Source organism: Daktulosphaira vitifoliae, unplaced genomic scaffold, assembly GCF_025091365.1.
Source record: "Daktulosphaira vitifoliae isolate Bord-2020 unplaced genomic scaffold, ASM2509136v1 Scaffold_1, whole genome shotgun sequence".
NCBI lineage: Eukaryota > Metazoa > Arthropoda > Insecta > Hemiptera > Phylloxeridae > Daktulosphaira > Daktulosphaira vitifoliae.
The window spans coordinates 9252223-9272237 of NW_026099572.1; the positions used below are offsets into that span (position 1 = coordinate 9252223).

The 20015-nt window shown below is 30.1% G+C and overlaps 2 protein-coding genes across 6 annotated transcripts in view; one reads left to right on the forward strand and one right to left on the reverse strand.

Moving 5' to 3' along the window:
* LOC126894273 (small conductance calcium-activated potassium channel protein) overlaps positions 1 to 20015 on the forward strand; it is a 208643-nt gene that overhangs the window by 182622 nt on the left and 6006 nt on the right. For 3 of the 5 annotated variants that reach the window (XM_050665162.1, XM_050665159.1, XM_050665164.1), the window contains 7 exons: positions 3995 to 4090; positions 7181 to 7602; positions 13115 to 13250; positions 16903 to 17013; positions 17171 to 17298; positions 18382 to 18451; positions 18514 to 18621. In XM_050665162.1, coding sequence (XP_050521119.1) covers positions 3995 to 4090; positions 7181 to 7602; positions 13115 to 13250; positions 16903 to 17013; positions 17171 to 17298; positions 18382 to 18451; positions 18514 to 18621 — 1071 coding nt within the window. Of the gene's footprint in view, positions 1 to 3994; positions 4091 to 7180; positions 7603 to 13114; positions 13251 to 14494; positions 14631 to 16902; positions 17014 to 17170; positions 17299 to 18381; positions 18452 to 18513; positions 18622 to 20015 lie in introns of all 5 variants that reach the window. The other 2 variants (XM_050665163.1, XM_050665160.1) reach the window with 2 other exon arrangements.
* The window catches only part of LOC126894279 (uncharacterized), a 139702-nt gene that overhangs the window by 75089 nt on the left and 44598 nt on the right, over positions 1 to 20015 (reverse strand). The window lies entirely within an intron of this gene.

A 20015-nucleotide genomic window follows, 5' to 3' on the forward strand; every position in this document is an offset into this window, starting at 1 on the left:
ACGCACATGGATTTCAATTAAAATTCTCGATTAGTAAATTATTCATAGGAAAACGGTCACTGCTATTACAATAAATTTATGATATTTTACTATTATTATCTCAAAGCGGTGTATTATTATTTATTTTTATTATTATTAGTTAAAGTATAGTAACAATTTTAACTAATCAAATATATAAATTAAAACTCTAATACTAAAGGCAAAGTCAACAGTCTAGTATATTTTATGTAAGTAAGATGAACCTGCTTACAATTTTAAAATAATTAAAACTTAATTTTATTAAATTATATAATACTGGTATTCATACGTTATTTGTTTAGCCTTTAACTCTTATAAGTTATAATATATACAGAATGATTCATTCATCATTAATTGGCCAATAATTCTACACTAACACGTGGCTGTCGTTTTCTGTTTTACTGAATCTAACATCAAGATTATATCTATACTATCAAGTATTTCTAACGATTTATGTTAAACAAATACTACAAATGACATACAACTATATAAAACCTATAAAAAAATATAAACAAAACCACAATCAATGAAAAAATGCATTGCATATTTAAAAGTTCTATTCTACATTTGTCATCAAAAACTATTTGCCTTAATCCACGAAAAGATCATAAACAGACAACAACATCAAGTTTTATTTTTAAAACTTAGGCGAAATAAAAACTAAGGCTAAACTCGTAATTTAAAAAATAGTACGATAGGCATTATTAGTTGCTTGTAAACAGGCATAGTAATAACTCAAAAATTATTTTAGGTCCACTGATTCACATTGTAAATTCCGAGAGTACGGTTTGGCTTGGAACTAGTAAAAAAAAAGCTGGAGTAAACTTTCGACGCTTGAAATAACTTCTATGCTTTCAAAACCTTTATTTTTTTCCGCAAAAACTAAAAACATAATTTTTGTTATAACAAAAATAATTACGAATCTGATCCAAAGTTAAAAAATTACCCCTGAATCAGCAATTTTCAAATCATTTCTGTTCATAAAATAACTCATATAAGTCACTTTTAATAGTGTTATTTATATTTCTAAGATTTATATGATCTATATGGAAAAATCGTACTTCAAACTTATCTTAAGAAAAAAGATAAATTGATATTTTTCATAAAAAAACTGTTCAAAATTATCCTATACACTTAACCAAGAAACAGTGGAAGTCAAATAGTTTATTTTATTTTCCGTTACAAAACTAACGTAATATTTAAACTTCGTCGTTTAAGGTTACTAGCATTTTAAGTAACTGCATAAAGACGCAAAATTATATCGAAGAAGATTATACTAAAAACGAAAGTTATAAATTTATTTCTTCATTGTTATTAGTAAAGTTATACAGTTTTTAAGTTACGGTGGAGGTTCGCAGAAATGTACTTTTGCTGCTTATCTATAATATGCCGTTAAAATTCATACACTTATATTGTAAGACGTATCTGACAATCATGTTTATTGAATTAAAATTTATTAGCATTAAAATTTCAGTTATACAAATTATACACATAAACTTATAATGAATTTGTACTAAAGTTATGTCCAATGTGTAATAAATGCTCAATATTTTAACATTTATAATTAATGTAAACCAATTATTTTCTTTTGAATATAATTATGAATATATCGCTGATTTATAGTAATTTAAATCATTTTTCAATTATTTAACCTTACCTAAACATTTTTATAAGTAAATATACTGTAAAATAATTACACTGCATTAGTCAAGAGTTTGAATCGAAAATCAATTTGTTCAATTATCAAATTGTTTAAAATATAAAATAAGCAACAACACAATTTATATATTATTTTATATTAATAGCTTCGCATTTTGATGTGACCACATGAAGACCTATATATACGTTACATATATGCAGCTAAACGAATAAGTCTACTCTTTAACGATTTTGTAGATGGGTAACAGGGAAAATACAATGAGATTTTACTGACTAGAGTTCTATTGCATAAGATATTGAGTTTTTAACGGATCGTTAACCCAAACAACGAATAATTCAAAGATGGACTAAGATAATATTTCGTCGAGTGTCATAGAAATGAGTGACTTGTATTATGCTCTTAAAGTAATTTAATTCTGACGAAAATGATTAATTTAACAATTATGAAAATTTAACAAATTTTTTGCTCTGAAGAACACTCAAGTACGTTTCTAATATGTAAATATTGTTTAAAAACACTGCGTATAATTAATATTATACATGTCTAACAAGATCATAGTTATCATGAACTAAGTTGGTGACATGATTTAACTTGCTGTTGAGCATTTCCTTTTGTGAAGTTTGATTGATCTTTTACAACGTCTGAAAAACTTTATAACAATGTACCACTTGATGCAAATGACAAGCCAGTGGTTATTCTTTGTAATAACAAGTAACATTATCAATGATGTGAAGACTTTAAATGATAAATTCAGAAGACGGTCATCATCTGTCATACATCAATAATAACTCGACGAAAGTTAATCTTTGTAATATGATACCAAGAATTCAGCCTTTGTTCAATGAAGACTAAAAATAGAAAAGTCCATTTTAGCAAAGACATCAAGCCACAAAGACTATAATAGTAAACCAATATTAACTTTATTCGTGATCCAAAGTTTCGGCTAACTCAATCTTCCCTTTTAACTAACTTCTTCACTTCTTATCCCATCAGAACAAATTTCGTAATTCTGATCAATGATAAGTTATACTATCTAAGAAGTTTAAATAATGCGCGTTTTTCGGAACTTTCACCACAACCCTTCTTGTTTATTGGTAATAAAAACTTATTGACATTTAGCCAAGTACAGTGAATGGGTTTAGGTGCGCAAACATACTCCTCTCTTTCATAATTTTTTTTTTTCATCCATTCATTTTTAGCAACTAAAAGTTGGCATTCTTCGGTCAAGTATGAAGGATGATAGATTATAGACTTTATAAACTGGCTTTATATTTTTAAGAGCCAATTACCTCCTTCTACTACAATAGAGATATTCACAAATTATTATATACACCTATTTAACTATCATAACTCATTATATTGAGTTACATATAACAACTTTGGGGTCAAAATAAAGAAAAGTGACACTTTTAGTTTAAAGTTATACTAAATGAATGAATTCAAAATAAAATTGAAGTAATAATAATTTACATTAAAATTATAAAGAGTTATAAAGTCTATTACTTGCAGAAACACATTTAATAGTACTTTATTTTATTGAACAAAAAATAATATCAAACATGTATTATTCATTTGTTTGTTTTGTTATATTTTAATATTTTTGTTTCCAAACCAAACATTATTAAATATATTTAGCACATGTTTTAACTTAAAGCAAGTTCCTACTCTTATCATAACTGTCTATTTGCTATTGATTTTATTTATCATAAAGCTTTCTTCTATTTATACGATAAAATATATTTCCATTAGTAACAATATTGTTTCAATCGAAAAATAATACAAATAACAAAGAATTCTTTATTGTTTAAGTTCCTTCAAATACTAACAAACCCATTTTTTTAAAGAGGGAAATATATAATGAATCGAGGACTTAAATTGTAATGATTGTTTTAAAACATAAAAATAAATCTTTAGGCCAATACATTTAAAAACATTTTTATAGCTTGACTCGAGTAGTAAAAATATAACCCTATATTTAGAAATGGTCAAATAAGTAACCCGTTATCATTGGGTTCATCTTTTACCTGNAAGTGCATGATAAGCCATGATAAGTCCCAATAGAATAATTGTGGATACGGATATGAGCGTTTTCAATGATGTCGAGTAAAATGATGTCTAAAAAAAAAAAATAAATAATTGAATGCTGTTCAAGCAATAATTTATATACAGGGTGTTCAGTAAGTCAGGAAACGGGTTTCTATTGTTCTCATTGTTACAAACAATGAGAACAATAGAAACCCGTTTCCTGACTTACTGAACACCCTGTATATAAATTATTGCTTGAACAGCATTCAATTATTTATTTTTTTTTTTTAGACATCATTTTACTCGACATCATTGAAAACGCTCATATCCGTATCCACAATTATTCTATTGGGACTTATCATGGCTTATCATGCACTTGAAGTACAGGTAAGTCATTTTTTGTACAAAACTTTATACGTAAATTGATAGCCAGTGTAATTAAGAAAAACTACAAACGTTTATTTTAAAATATTAATTCGTACTTAAGCTAAATGAAAAATACTCATCAACAAAATAATTAATGTGCACTTTCTAATCATATTTTTTCTTTTGATTAAAAAAAATATTCTGACAAAATTTTTAAGTCCAGAATATTATATACAGAGAAATTTCCAATTCAATAAATAATTATTCTAGAATTATTAAAATATAATATTATTTTTATTGCATAACATGCTCTATTTGAATCCGTTATTATTTCGGAGGTCAACACTTCAATTTTTAAGGCTATAATACTAAATTAATCATTCTAAGGAACGTTTACTACGAGTATTCTACGAAAGCAAACAACATTAAGATATAGCCTTAATGATGGAAAGCGTTAGACTTTCGAAATATTGACAGATAATTCAGCTACAAAAAGAAAATAGCGATCAAAGAAGATAAAACTATTTTATTACTTATTTTCATTAGCGCAACACAAAAATATTAATTTTTACTACGATGAGTATTAGGTAGTAATATTATACAATACTACTGTTGCTAATAATCAAATAAGTATTTAGCAATACGGAAACTACATCCACGTTGAAGAATTTCAATAATATAACATTCCCGCAAATAAAAACTAAAACAAACGGTCATTATGTTGCTAATCGTTAAATTTAAGTTTATTTTAACCCATTATATGGAAAATAATAAGGTATTATATTTCACGAAGAAATAAATGTTTATTTGAGTATGGCCTTTTTTTATCCTTGATGTAATTTGTTCTCAACCTCAATGGAAAATGCGCTTTTACTTATATTAAAAAGCGGGAGTATAAGAAAAATGTAAACGAAATACTTAAAATGGGAGGTCAAAAGTTTTCTGGGCAGTTAAAACATGTAAAGCAAATAAACAACAAGCCCTAGCCACACCATTTTTGTTTCTCTGGTCTTGTGTTTTACTATTAATTAAAAATACATGTTCTTTGAGTACAGACATTTTGTAAAAGAATTTACTCATCATACAGTGTAATACAATAATGCGTGTTTCCATGTAATATAGTTGTATGCTTGAAAAAGTAATACAGGGCTAAATTTTTTATCGTCCTTTCCATAGAATAATGCCTCTATGTTTTTTAAAACTACAGCTTAAGTGTACATAGTACGATAAAGTTGAGTACCGTTAAACAATCTACTTTTACTTAAAGAGTTAATTAATATTTTTTAACACTACGATGCAGTTTTGGTTACCAGAATGCACATACAAACACGACTATTTCTATATAAAGAATTTCTGGTCTGCTTAACGAACCGTTTTGTCGTGGATTACTTTTGTACTTCAAAAACGAAAATTCAGTTATCGTAATTCTCATGCGCAAGGGTAGGCGAAATGAAAAAACACAAGTATTTTTCATTAAAAAAAGCAACAAATGACTTAAATCGTTAATTTTATGAATAAACGTAATTTACGATAAGCAAATTTTATAATAATTCCTTTGCTGCAACGAAAGCAATTGAATGTTAAGTTGTTCTTTCCTGGCTGATCCCTTTTTGAATCGTCGTACAAAACGCAACAGCTGCGTGTTCACATGCCATTTCAGTTTGCAGAGACCTTATGTAGTAATCAAATACCAAAAACGATTAGGCAAGGATTTATCGGGAAACATTATCTCTGTCTAAAGTAAACATCATTTTGTTATCTTGATGCAATTAAAGCTCGAGATCTGCGATCAGCTAACAAGTCTTATAGTTAAAATTTACCCAAGCACTATTATGGAGATTAGGCAAGTTTGATCGTGAAATCACATTTTCCCATTTGACAGTAAATATAATAAACTCGAATTTCAATTAAATAAGAGTCATATTTTGTATGATAATATTCTACAGTTTAAGTTTCGTGGCAGTTTTAAAACAAAAACAAGCCCATTTATTTGTTTGTGTTCAGTAATTTTATTCTCTTTTTTTTTTAATGAAATATATTAAGCTATATATAATGTGAAATTTCAATTCGCTACTCTTTCTCACTCCCCCTCTATAAAAGAGAAAAAGACAAATAACATGAAGATACCGAGAATCTTAGCCAAAACTGTGCTTGATATGCATTATTCACGAAGATTTAAAATATACTCATTAATTATTGATGGAATGGCTTGGGTGTTGTGTTTTCTGTTCTCCATAAGACATAAATGTTATCTTAAATCAGGCGATTCCAAATGGAATAATAAGATTCTTCTTTTTAGCAAAAGTATATCCAAAAGACACGTGAATATTTGTGGCTGTGCATTTTTGGGTACACGATCGTTACCAGAACGGGCGACTACAACATTCTCATTTCTTTAAGTATTTCCTTAACGCTGACGCATTTTTTTGTCACTATTTTTTTTGTTCATTTTTTTACATAACTTATAGCCCTTCTTTTTAAGTTTTGTTTGTAGTTTTCTTCGACAAAAAACTCAATCTTATACTAAGAATTAAAAAAAAAAAAAAATACTTCTGCGGCAAATAAATAATGACAGCTCGTTATTTTGTTTTATTATTATTATTTCATAAATATATATAGATGTTTTTCTATTGGACCTATTTTTTTTTTTATTTTCCTTTCAAAACGCTGAAATAATAAATTTGTCGAGATAATGGAATCAACTTCGTAGTCAAAACAACTCGAACAAATGAAATTTACATAAAAACCGTAACAATTGTGACTAAATTATACATTAATCCACGACTAATGTTTATTGCAAACAATTTAAATGAAAAAGTTTTGATAGCAAACACATGTAGGAGTCTTAATTTTGATCCTCGACAAACCGAGTAGAAAAAGTAATTAAGTTATTCCAACAAACTTAATTTTGTCCCCTTCGTTTTTAGTAGAATCTAATTTAAAATGCGACGCATCAACACCTTCTGCATTACGCAACGAAATTATTTTTTAATTGTTTAAAAGCGGTCCTAATAAAATTTCGCTTAAAATGTAATTGACCCGAACGGTATGGTTTGTATGATATTATTTTTTCCATTCATTACAATCAGCTGGTTTTTTTTTCTCATTCAGTTATTTATGATCGACAACTGTGCGGACGACTGGCGGATCGCGATGACGTGGCAACGAATAGCCACAATAACAATGGAACTAGTGATATGTGCCATCCATCCGATACCCGGTGAGTATTACTTCGAGTGGAAGACCAAGCTAGCAAACAAGCACGGCAAGCTGGAAACGCGATGGGTGCCGTACGACGTACCGCTATCGCTACCAATGTTCTTCCGATTGTACCTGATCTGCAGGGTCATGTTGTTGCACAGCAAACTATTCACGGACGCGTCGTCCCGCAGCATTGGTGCTCTGAACCGAATCAACTTCAATACGAGGTTTGTGCTGAAAACTCTCATGACCATTTGCCCTGGCACGGTGCTACTCGTGTTCATGGTATCCCTGTGGATCATCGCCAGCTGGACGCTCAGACAGTGCGAAAGGTAAAAGCGTCTGAAACGATTTTCTTTTAATTATATTTTTACGGGTAATCATTGAATTTCTTTTGAGTTCAGGTACTTAAATGTCACAACTATTCAATACTCTTCTTTATTTTTTTAAAATTGTCTTCACAACCAACCTTAATTCTAGGACACGATATTCACGAGACTCTAATTTTTACATTGCCACAGTTCAAGGTACCTATTTTAATCTTCTCTAACTTACCAACCGAATTCAATGACGATACACTATATTGTACATTGAAGACATACACTAAAAAATCACGATTACATCATTCATATTTTCATGGTTAACTAAAATGATCTTTATCTGAAATATAGTTTCCTTAAAATGTGTTCTAGTTTATTATTTCATTTTATTTTTAATAGGTATAAATTGCGTATAAAAAATACGTTAAGCCGAAAAACTACTTTTGAACACATTAATTATTAATAAATACCACAACCCTTTTGCATTCAGGTAATAACTAAAGTTATATGGCAAAATAATGCTTCACTAGTAATTTGATTTTAATACAGAAGTTAAGTGTATAAAAAAAATATATATGTGTTTTTACGCATGGTAATTTAGAATTTTATCACAATATTGACAAAACAGTGTCGCCTAATTATAATAAACATTAAATGTTATGTCATGAATACCAAAATTTGTAGATTAACATAGTTTAAGAAGACCCTGATAATATATTCCAATAAAAATTCAAAGTCTAGAGAATCTCATCATAACGTTTTGAAACCTGAAAATCTCTGATATTAAATAGTTGTAAAATTTAATTAAGAAACGGTTTTCAAAATGAAGATTATAATCCAAAACCGCTAAGTTAATTGAAACTATATTCGAAAGATTCCCTTCAAAATACTTCCGACAAAAGTTGGCTAGTTCATTCACGGTAATAAAATTATAAAATGAGTTAATAAATTAATACTTCAATAAATCAGAAATATATTTTTTTCATTTACAGAAAAACTTGTAGAATCACTTAAAAGAAAAACAGATGAACTCAAAAACGTAATTAAATTTTTTATTTATACCACGATTTAAAAAATTAAAATTTCAATTTTATAATATAAACTGTATTTCACCTTTATCTTAAACATATATTTCACTGATAGGGCTATTCCATTAATTCAAATTAAATTTGCATACTATTCGATTGATCTAAACTTTTAATACATTAACCATATATTTAGTTGATTATAAAATAGTTTAATAAATTATGTTAAAATTAATACATAAATTTAAATAATTAATCACTATGAATAATATTGGGTAAAAAATTTATCATGCAATTATTCCATTTACACTTTGAACTGTTGCAATTTTTTAAAATGTTTTTCAACTTTTATTGACTATTGATTAACTTACTGAGTTTAAATGCTCAATAAACTGTACAAATTTAATTTGCTTGTATCGATCGAGAAGGTTAAAATCAGACAGTAACACAATTGTGCATCAAATCAAATGAGTACCCATTGTTTTACTTAAATACGGTTGAATAGCATTTTAGTTTTGTGAATGAATAAATGTGAAATACCTGACGACTAATCAATAGCACTGGCCAATTTGAATACACAGGACCGTTCGACTAGCAAATAACTATAAAACTTATACCTTCGAAGGTATTTATGAGAAACATTTCCCAGTGGTGTATTAGAATAGCAAATTGAATGACCACACAAAATGTCCTAATCCCGATAAACCATCCCAAATCTTCCACACAAACCTTCAATCCTACCAGTATTTTCAAGCTTATTATCTGATCCACATTTTATGCATAACCCATTTACACTTTTAGTACAAATAAAAAAGGTTTTTATTTCTATTCAAATGTGAATGAAAAACTTTTAAAAAATTATCTTTCAGTCGTCTGTAAAATTTGCAACGATAAAATTAAAGCTTGGCTTAACAGACTAATTATGATAATTTCTGTATCTCTCCAAGTTTTAAAAGAAAAACTTATAATTGTCTAAAAAAACGTACGTGTTGGTTAAAATCTTAATTAAAATTCCAAGATTGTGACTGATTACTTACTTCAGTAATAATGTATTATTGGGGAGATTTTCAAAATTCGAATTTCTTTAATTTCCGTAGGCTGCAAGTGACTTTTTTGTTAAAAATTTTTCCACAGCCTTCACTGAATTTTCGTAGACAACTCGTGCATATTTAATTTTTATTTAGTAAGAAATGAGACCCATTTTACTATCATAATACTCTCAGAGGTGAAAAAAAATACTACAAACTATTACGAGTATAACATTCATTAAAATATTTAATGCCGCAATATTAACAAAAACGTATCAAAAAACTTAATTTCAAAATACAATAATATGTCAGCAACCAAATCATTATAAATCAGGTTTTGAAATAAAAATGTTCTTATTATTTTTAAGTTATAAATTTTAAAACGTTAAAATTTTATTTGTTTTTTTATACAGCCCAATTAAACGTTTTCTTATTTAAAGTTTCTGTTATTTAAAAAGTTTTTATTTTATGATAACGTCTTAAATTATTTTTTAACTTTTTTTCCGAAATGACTAAGTTTGGTAGTTTTTATTAAAAATAATTTACTGTTTTCGAAAAAACCCGACTGTTTTTCTTAGTCACTTCATCTACAATTCTTTATATCTTCAATACTCTCAATAAATAATATCAGCTATTTAATTATTTATTTTACACATTGGATAAGTCTCTCATTAAGTATACTAGAAAAATGTTATTCTCTCTATTCAAATTTATTACTCTACTGACTTGTTTAATTGCTATAAAAGAATGTTTTAACTGCTAAAACAGTCAATGTTGTATAATTCATACTGGAACTATAAGCTCAGTCTAATTTTACTATCAAACGTTCTAAACAATAACCGTTTAGTTATAACATTCTAACCGAACGTAAATTAAGGTTTATGCATATAGTTCATTCGGAGCATGGAACATTTATGTTATCAATATCTTTATCAATGAATTTGAAATTGTCATTTGAATAATATCTATATAGTGCAACCATTCGTATAAATACGAAATTCCGAGTTATTTTTAACTTATTTTTCAAATTAATTTCCTGAACATACTAACTTAGTATTTTTATAATAATTTATAACTTTTCTTGTATATATTCTAAGAATATAACACATTCATTTTATTCGCATATTTCATTAATCTTCAATATGTTGGCTTAAAAATATTTTCCATTTACTTTAATAGTACTATTTTTAATACAGTTATTTCTGTCGGAAAATAAAGACGAATTTATCATATTAGAACGTTTTAGATATTTTAATACATTAACTCCTTATACATGTTTTTTGTAACGTTTTTATTAGTAAAACATAACGAATATGATTTTATTCATTTAATTTATTTTGTTCAATGAAATAAACGAAAAAATCTTACTGATATTTTAACATTTGTGGTTTTGCAATTATATCGTTTTTTGTCGTTTGAAAACGTCATGGAAAATGATTAAGCCCTGCTACAAAGTATTTTTTTTTTGGTGTCGAAAAGCTTAAATAACATACAATATCAAAATGTTCAATGGGCTTTGAACTACTGAGAAAAAATCCATCGATTTATACATATATCAACAACTATTTACTGAAAGTATGTTAAGTTCTTTTACTATCGTTCTCTGTGTTTTAAGCGATTCGTATGACTCAATGCCATTTTCAATTGTTTTCGCAGAATTTACAAAAAATAACAAAATCTAAATGACTTTATTTTCTCAATCAATCGATGACAAAATAATCAATCGGCTTTTCGTCAAGCGATGGCATGTAGAATGATGAACGGCAACGACGACTTTCCTTCTTAATTATCAAATCGACTTTTGGTCGTTTGCGCCCCGAGTTATCGTAAATTCGTTTGTTCATTCACCTAAAATTACTTCCTACAACCATTATTCTTTCGAACAAATGAACCAAAACTACCGGCAGCCCCTCATAACAGATAGCCTCCCGGGTAATTTGGACTCTCTCAAACGACTAACACCAATCATTCAAATGGTTGTTTTATGTTTAATAACTTACCGCCGTGGTCATTTGTCGTACCACTCGAGCTATTAGCTGTCCAAATATATCTTATATTCGTTTTAGTAGTACATATAAGATCCAAAGTGCTAACACGGTTGGCACAGCTGCTTTGATACCCACGAGTAGTTTCCAAAACAAATTAAAACGATTTCAAACTAAAACCCTCAGTAATCCATCGACCGTTTAATTGCAAAACGCGCGCCCGTAAAATTAACGTGTCCGATGATTAAATATTATAATTTCTGTAACAAGGTTACCGCAGAGGGGCAAATGTACCCCTATTGCTAATGAACGTTTAACGACCAACGTGATTCTATCGGGAACGTTAAAAAACCGAGAAAATTCATTAAGGGCGGCGGTATTGATTTTTCGAGCATAGAGAACATTTACTCCGCTGCAAAATAAAATAAAATTTTTGTTAAATAAATGACGGTCGTGTAGTCCGGTTAGGATATAGCCACGAATAGGTTTTTAATCATTTGACTTGCAAGGCGTGTTATTTCGCATTATTTTTGTCGTGGAAAAAATGAATTTGACGCACAGTAATAAACAGTCAACATAAACCACATAGTGTATACTAATCCTATTGAGTCGACTGTATTTGTGCGCCGATACAATGAAATTAGCAAATTACAGAACCGTCGGAAAATACTGACATCGAAATAACCTTGACGTGGAAATGTTCGAATAATTAATGGCACCTTGTCGTTTTCCCTGAATTTCTAGTGCATACGCGTATGTCAAATCAATGCTCCGATATAACTGTGTGTCGGTAAAAAAGGGAAAGAAACACCAGCTAGCTGACTCGCACTGCTATAGCGGTCTATGTAAATTAATTAAACTCGATCGGTACAACATTGTTTAACCACCGTTGCTTTTCAACTAGACTTTTTCAAGTGTAACGACGAAAACACATTAAAAGTCTTACTTCAATAAACCATTAGTAGCTTTACTGTAACCTCCCGAACCTTCAGGGTTACCATCAGAAAAAATACGACTGCGATCCATTTTTCTTTCTACGCTCGTTTCAACCGCGTGTCGATATATTATTATGTTTTTTATGCGTATAAAAGTTATTTTATACGTTTTCCGCGTATAAAAAATCATCTATTGTTCAGAAAAATTTGTGTTATCTTCACTATGATAACGGATACGCAGAGCGTGTTTTTTCAGGTGACAGTAAAAATAAACTCTCTCTCTTAAAAAATTACTATGGTTTTCCTTTTTTGCTATAATCATTAAATATAATTAATATCGATGTGTAATATTGATTTGGTTGTACACGATAAACTAAAATGTGCGCATTCAAATGCGACGCATTGCTAATTAATTAAAAGTTGAGGCGGATGTAAGTGTGACGTCACGCACGTGTTGTGTGGACTATTCTTTACCGCTACCAAACACGTAATTAAGCGGCCGGTAGTGGACAGGGTAGTGCAGTAGACACATGTGTATGTATTGCACGCAGGTTCCACGACGAGGACCACGCAAATTACTTGAACTCCATGTGGCTGATAGCCATCACGTTACTCAGTGTAGGCTACGGAGACATTGTACCAAACACTTACTGCGGACGAGGCATCACGCTGTCTTGCGGTATTATGGTAAGATTAATAGTGTCACACGAATAATATGATAATACCAGAGACACACACAACAACACACACAGTCATGGTGTGCTTTTGATTTTTTTTTTGTCCCCAATCATTTATACCTCAACCCTCGTTTACCCTCACACATAATAAGTAACCCCACCAGTGTCCGATGTTTTATTTTTATTGTTGTTGCTTTTTTTTTTTTTTTTTTTTACATACATACGAGAAACTGTATTGGATACACTCGTATTTTCTGGGTTTTTTTTTTATCTCAATTAAAAGCGAAATGTTTACACTCTTTGTAATTATAGGTGGACGCGATAAGTGTACATATCGTGTTACACCAGTCGCTACGATAATTGATATTGTTAACACTAAAGTAACGCATTAATTGGGTTCACGTTGCACACCGCCGCCGACCTGATAGTAAAATACGGACAATCTAATTCCGACGGCTGAATTATAACTCACGATTTGTACGAAATTTTAATCATCGTTATTGTTAACCGTACATTTTTTTCCCCCGAAGGGACATGACGCAGGCCCTAAATAATTATTTTCTGGCACCAGGTCCGGCCAACTTTGTATCATACAGCCGCCGCGCACAGTTTTCCAACTTCATATTGCCTCTAAAAAGTCATTTACCGAAACTGACCGGATAACTTTTGAGACTTTCGAATTAATCTCGAGAACGATACATTACTATTGAACGTTAACCGAACAGTCATGTCACACGTCGTCGTCCTTCGATCGGAAATTCGTGACGATCGGATACTTTCCAACGACACGACTTACAAACTAAATTCGCCGAGGGTATTTTGTTGAACGCTAAATATTAGTTGGAAAATCAGATAGTAGAAAATCGTCGAGCGGTATGGGAAAAACTGTTGAAGTCATTGTGTTATTGTCTCGTTTTTAAATGTACCGATAATCAGTGGTACACAAAAAAAAAAATACCTTAAACTTTGGCTATTGTTTTAAACCTAACGAACGGTGACACGGCGTATCGATGTGTTTTTTGGAGTCGATAGGTTTAAGAATAACGATAACAAACACGTAGAATTGACATGCAGCGTGAAAAAGAGTATGAAATCACTTGATGTGTACCGTAATCATCTAATATTTATAGTTTTTATACAATAGTAATGTTTTCTTATTATTATTATTATTATTTTTTATTTATTTATAATATTTGTACGGGTGCTGGGGTTGTGCCATCAATTCTCTTTATATTATGATATGGGGCTCTGTAGGTTTCATGATGAAGATCACGCTAACCTGCTGAACTCCATGTGGTTCATAGCGATCACGTTCCTGAGCGTGGGCTTCGGAGACATAGTGCCAAACACTTACTGTGGTCGTGGCATTGCGGTCACCACCGGCATAATGGTAAGCCCCAACACTGCAGTTCAAAACACAAAACCAAATAATTAAAAAAAATACTCAATCACCCTTACCTACCCAAAACGACCTCCGAGAGACATCCTATACCACGGCCGACTTTTGCTTCAAAATAACATTTTTTGCCTGTTAGCCGCTTGGAATTGCATTGTACCAGCTTTTCAAATGCGCCTGTTCACCATAAAAAGTTTACATCGCTACGAGTGTTATTGGGAGATGAGCATACGTGAAATGCATCAGCTTTGTACATATTTTCAAACGCGATTCATTTCATTTACTTCATTATACGACGTTTAACGTCACAAGTTTTAGTTGGCCCTCTCAGAGGATAGCTCGGACGATGCACATTCCAAGTGTCACGCTGTATACGACAAATTTTAAGGAAATGCAATACGTCACTCTGCGGTTGTGTACAGTAGTTTCAAATAGTGACTTAGGCACAATTTATAATATGTAATACTTTTAATTTTTGAGCAAATATTTTTTTACATATTTTGTGAACGAACGGCTTTGACTAATCCTCAACTATATTCATTAATAGTGTCACGGTTAATGTGTACAGTTTATTATTATTTTATTATTATTATTATTATACTAATTACTATGGTATTAACTAATATTTCATTTATTTATTACTGATATTATTTTATAATTTATAATTAGAAATTAGACACTACCTATATGGCGTAGATGCACCGTTCTATAGTTTCTAGGAAAAAGTATAACACTTGTACACACAAATAAATTTAATAATAATATGAATGATACGCTCTACAATTATTTACAAATGACGAATTTTTTTGCACGAAAATAAAATGTTTGGTCTGGGATTTTTACGAATAAACGGGGTGATAATTAAAAAGAAAATCTGTCGGAATTGAAACCAGTTGTCTAACAAGCGTATTTTTTGGGAATTTTTTTATTTTCACTTTTACACTTCATATTTGTTATTAAATAATAGCTACAGAAATGTTCACATGCGCAGAATCAACAGCCTCACGCTTTGTTAATATAAATCAACACCTCAATGAAATTTAAAATAAAATGCAAAATGAAGATCATGTGTAAATAACGATCAATTATTTAACTATTTTGTTTACTAATTCGCGTTGCACGTTACATTGTTTTGATTTATGATAAAGCTGTACAGGAAACTAATGTTTTTTATTATCAATACGATATTGCATGCGATAACTTTACAATAATGACGTGGATGATGTACAACGCTTTGCTGATTGAATCACTATAACAAATATTAATAACAATAATAACCTACATAAACTGAAAATATCTGCACTGTATTCTTTGCTGCAGACTATTATTTCTCGCTATGTGCTGGCGTGGAGTTGGTGGTAAACGTCTAGCAGAAGACGAAAAGTGATAAAAAAATATTGAACGTTTAAGAGATAGCAAGTACATGACGATGTTAAATGTTTTTGTCGTCGTACATATCAATAAATAAAACGTACCGACTCCAAACACACATTGATATTGGACATTTATTTTTGAAAATGAAAGTTTTTTGGGTACGTCCCTATTATTTCCGACACAAATGCCAAACAACTGGGAAACCCCTTTAAAAATCAAACAAAACCCACCAGCTATCGGTTCAAAAACATCAATGACAAAACGAAAAAAACAGTCAATAACATAAAAGCAAAAAAAAAAAAGAGTTAAACACTACGCTTTTGATGATAATTATTTATGATTTATTGAATAACGAAATATTATTTGCATACATTTAGCATTGATACATTTTTTACACATACTAAACAATGCATAGTTCATTGAGCATTTTATTTTTTGCATGAGTTTAGCTAGCTATACTACTCAAACAACTTAATCATCGAGCTTTTATATTTCATCTTTGTTTAATTTTAAAAGCTCAAAGAGTGCGGACCGAAGTATTTTTCGCAAATAAAAAAAATAAATAAATCAACACGTACAAAGATGTTTTTTTTTTTGTACCGCATGGTTTTCGCGATGCATCCTTCATGGCCATTGATTTATTTGTTTTTTTTTTTTCTATCAATCCAATAATACGATTAAAACGTTGATCACCTCGCCGTCACCAAAGTGCATGTACCCTTTAAAATTAGTCCCGTTGGCTTTAGTCATCCATTACACACACTAATCAAATTAGACTTACGAAATCATATACCCACTTAGATTTTACGTAGAGCGTACAGTCCCCGTTTGACTATTGTACCACCACCACTGGCAACACTACAGTTCGGTTACATCGAATGGTGTTTTGCAGGGCGCCGGTTGTACGGCTCTTCTGGTGGCCGTCGTGTCCCGGAAAATGGAATTGTCCAGGGCCGAGAAGCACGTGCACAATTTCATGATGGACACACAACTGACAAAACGAGTACGCGACAAACGCATTATGCGATTGCTTAAGTATAATAATTACAGCACTAAAACAATCGTACAGCGATCTTTATCGTGTCGATGCTGTTTGCTTGTTTTCGTAAACAAAATAAAACACAATACCGTAATAATGACTTTTTTATTTTTTTCCACAGCTGAAAAACGCAGCGGCTAACGTTCTCCGAGAAACGTGGCTGATCTACAAACACACCAGACTGGTGAAACGGGTGAACGCAGGCAGAGTTCGGACACACCAAAGGAAATTTTTATTGGCTATATACGCGTGAGTTTATCGGTTTTTCGGGATTACGCGAAAACATTAAAACGGCCCAGCCGATCGTTTTTCCGGTACTTTTATTTCCCAGCCGTACATAAAATTTGTTGGGTTTGGGGATAAAAAAAAAAAAATAGAGTAGGTGCCCGAGGGGAATGCTAAACCTATACACCATTTGTTCCCACACAAAATTAGTTTTCAAGCTAAGAATAAAAACATGAATCCGAAATTCGTATGGGAAATAGGGAGCGACATAATATGGCATTGCTATTAAAAAAATCATTATGAATAGAGTAAATGTTCCGAAAAACCTTTTAAATAAAATAATTCATAAACAACGCTATATTATTTCCACCTTTTTTTCGAAGAAGCATAATATGATGTTATATTTTTATGACAATTATTATCAATTGTAAGCTTAGAATAAAAATAAATACATTTTTTTTTTATTTTCTAACCTTATTCTTTAATAACATCATTTAAGCTGGTGAAAATCTTTAAATCGTACTACATTACTATATGAGCATAATGATTTAAATAATCCTCTAAAAATTGTTCATTTTTGATTTATTAATATCGAGAAGTTCGATACTTAATTTTGTACTTTGTAATCTCGTAGAACTTCTGAAAAACTATTTCTGATTAAATGAATGAATATTAACAATCGTACAAACAGAATGAAAAACTTCCAAGTGCTACTCTCAGAACTTTTGTACTTAAAAAATGTAAATAACTCTTTTATTACAACTTTGACTGGCAAATTTTTTCTATGTAAAACGGAAAGCAGTTTGGATCTCTGCAAAAAGTAAATGTCAGGCGTTTCTGATTTGAATACAAAAAGCGTTTTTATATTTTTTGCATATAAGAAATTTTATTTCTCTGCTGTAAATTTTATCAATAATACCAGACATTTTTAATCTAAATATAGCGAATTGTTTGGTTAAAAACTTTAAAATAGATATCCTTACTAACACAACCAGTCTATAGATGCTTGTAAAATTGTATCCAAATAAAAACGAAAACGCACATCGATATTCAAAGCTACAACTTTATTTATATCGTAAACAATTTTAAAACGTCCATTTTTTACAGATTAAGAAAAGTTAAAATGGACCAAAGAAAACTAATGGACAATGCGAATACAATAACGGACATGGCCAAAGTAAGTACACGCATATGTCACCGTATGATAAATATGGAGGAAATTGATTAATATGTTTTCAGACGCAGAACACTGTGTATGAAATCGTATCGGACATGAGTAATAGGTACGACGCATTCGAAGAACGTTTGGTGAACCTTGAAGATAAATTGGTAGCCTTACAAGAACAGGTAATTACATTTCTTTGCTATATATATTCTTAAATGGTGACATTATATAACGAATAAGACGGTAAGCAAAGATGTGCTATAATGCAATAGAGCTAAATACAAAAAAAGTAAAGACCCACGTGTAAGATGACGTCCAAGAAAAATTAAGTATAGAGTATGTCGTACGTGTACTGTACGGTATAAAATAATGCGGTAATAAATTTTTATAAAACTTCAGTGAGACTGGCAATGATATATGGAATACGGTACGCAGTTTTTAATGTTGAATGGAAAATTAGATTTCTTAAAAAGACGAAAGTTTCGGGTGAAATAATTGTTACGACAAAAAGATATAAGTTTAAGGTAAGACAGTACTTGTAACAACTTCATCATAACAAAACTCAATAATTGTATAAAATTACAACTCCGATTAGAAAGACCGATGATTATCGTTATAATTAAAGTGAATATAATATATTCACAGAAGTAGCATTTAAGTCCCATAAATCTAAAAAAAAAAGAGCTATGCAATGGTTCTTATCTATTAAATGTATTACCGTAAAAAATATACTAACATAAACCTATAATTTTGTGTCGAAATATTAAGGTAAATGAAACGATCCAATTAGAATGTATTAGAAATTATTGTTAAGATGAGCCCGAATGCATAAAGAAGTTTAAGATTTCACAAGAGAGTACGCGCAAGTGAAATTTAAAGTGACCTTATGAGAAAAGCTTGGTGAGATAAACATAAACTAAGGTAAAGGAAGATGAGAAGTAATACAATTCTTTGATTGGCAAATAATTTTCGTATTTAAAACTACGATCATTGAACTTCATACATTTAAAGGTATCAACAGCATACACAAACTACGTATAAAACTATATAAATGTTTGACCTCGGTGTATGACGGCAAAGATCATCAGTCTAATATTAATTAAGATATTTTCCCTAGAGTTTTGTGAAATATATTGATTACACAATATTTGAAAAATTTAATGTTTTATTCATATTTGCTCACAGATAAAATAAATTTAACAAAATATATATATATATTCGTTCTTAATCTCTTAATAAATTAACACAAAATAATTACCAGAGTTTATTAAAAAAAACCTTCGCAAAGTTAATATTTGTTATGCGAATATTAATTTTTAAAGTTTTTTCTGCCAATTATTATTTGTCGAAATTAATACAGACCCTCTTGTGTAAAAGAGGGAAAAGTTAGTAAATTAGTTCTCTTCGAGCGCATATTTGGATGAGAGCTTTCTGTTAAAACTAACCAGCGTACGTGCCAAACTCGAGCAAACTTTCCACGTGATTACACGCTATCGAGTGATTGAATATACATACACACATATATACATACATACATATATATATATATATATATACATACATATATATACATATA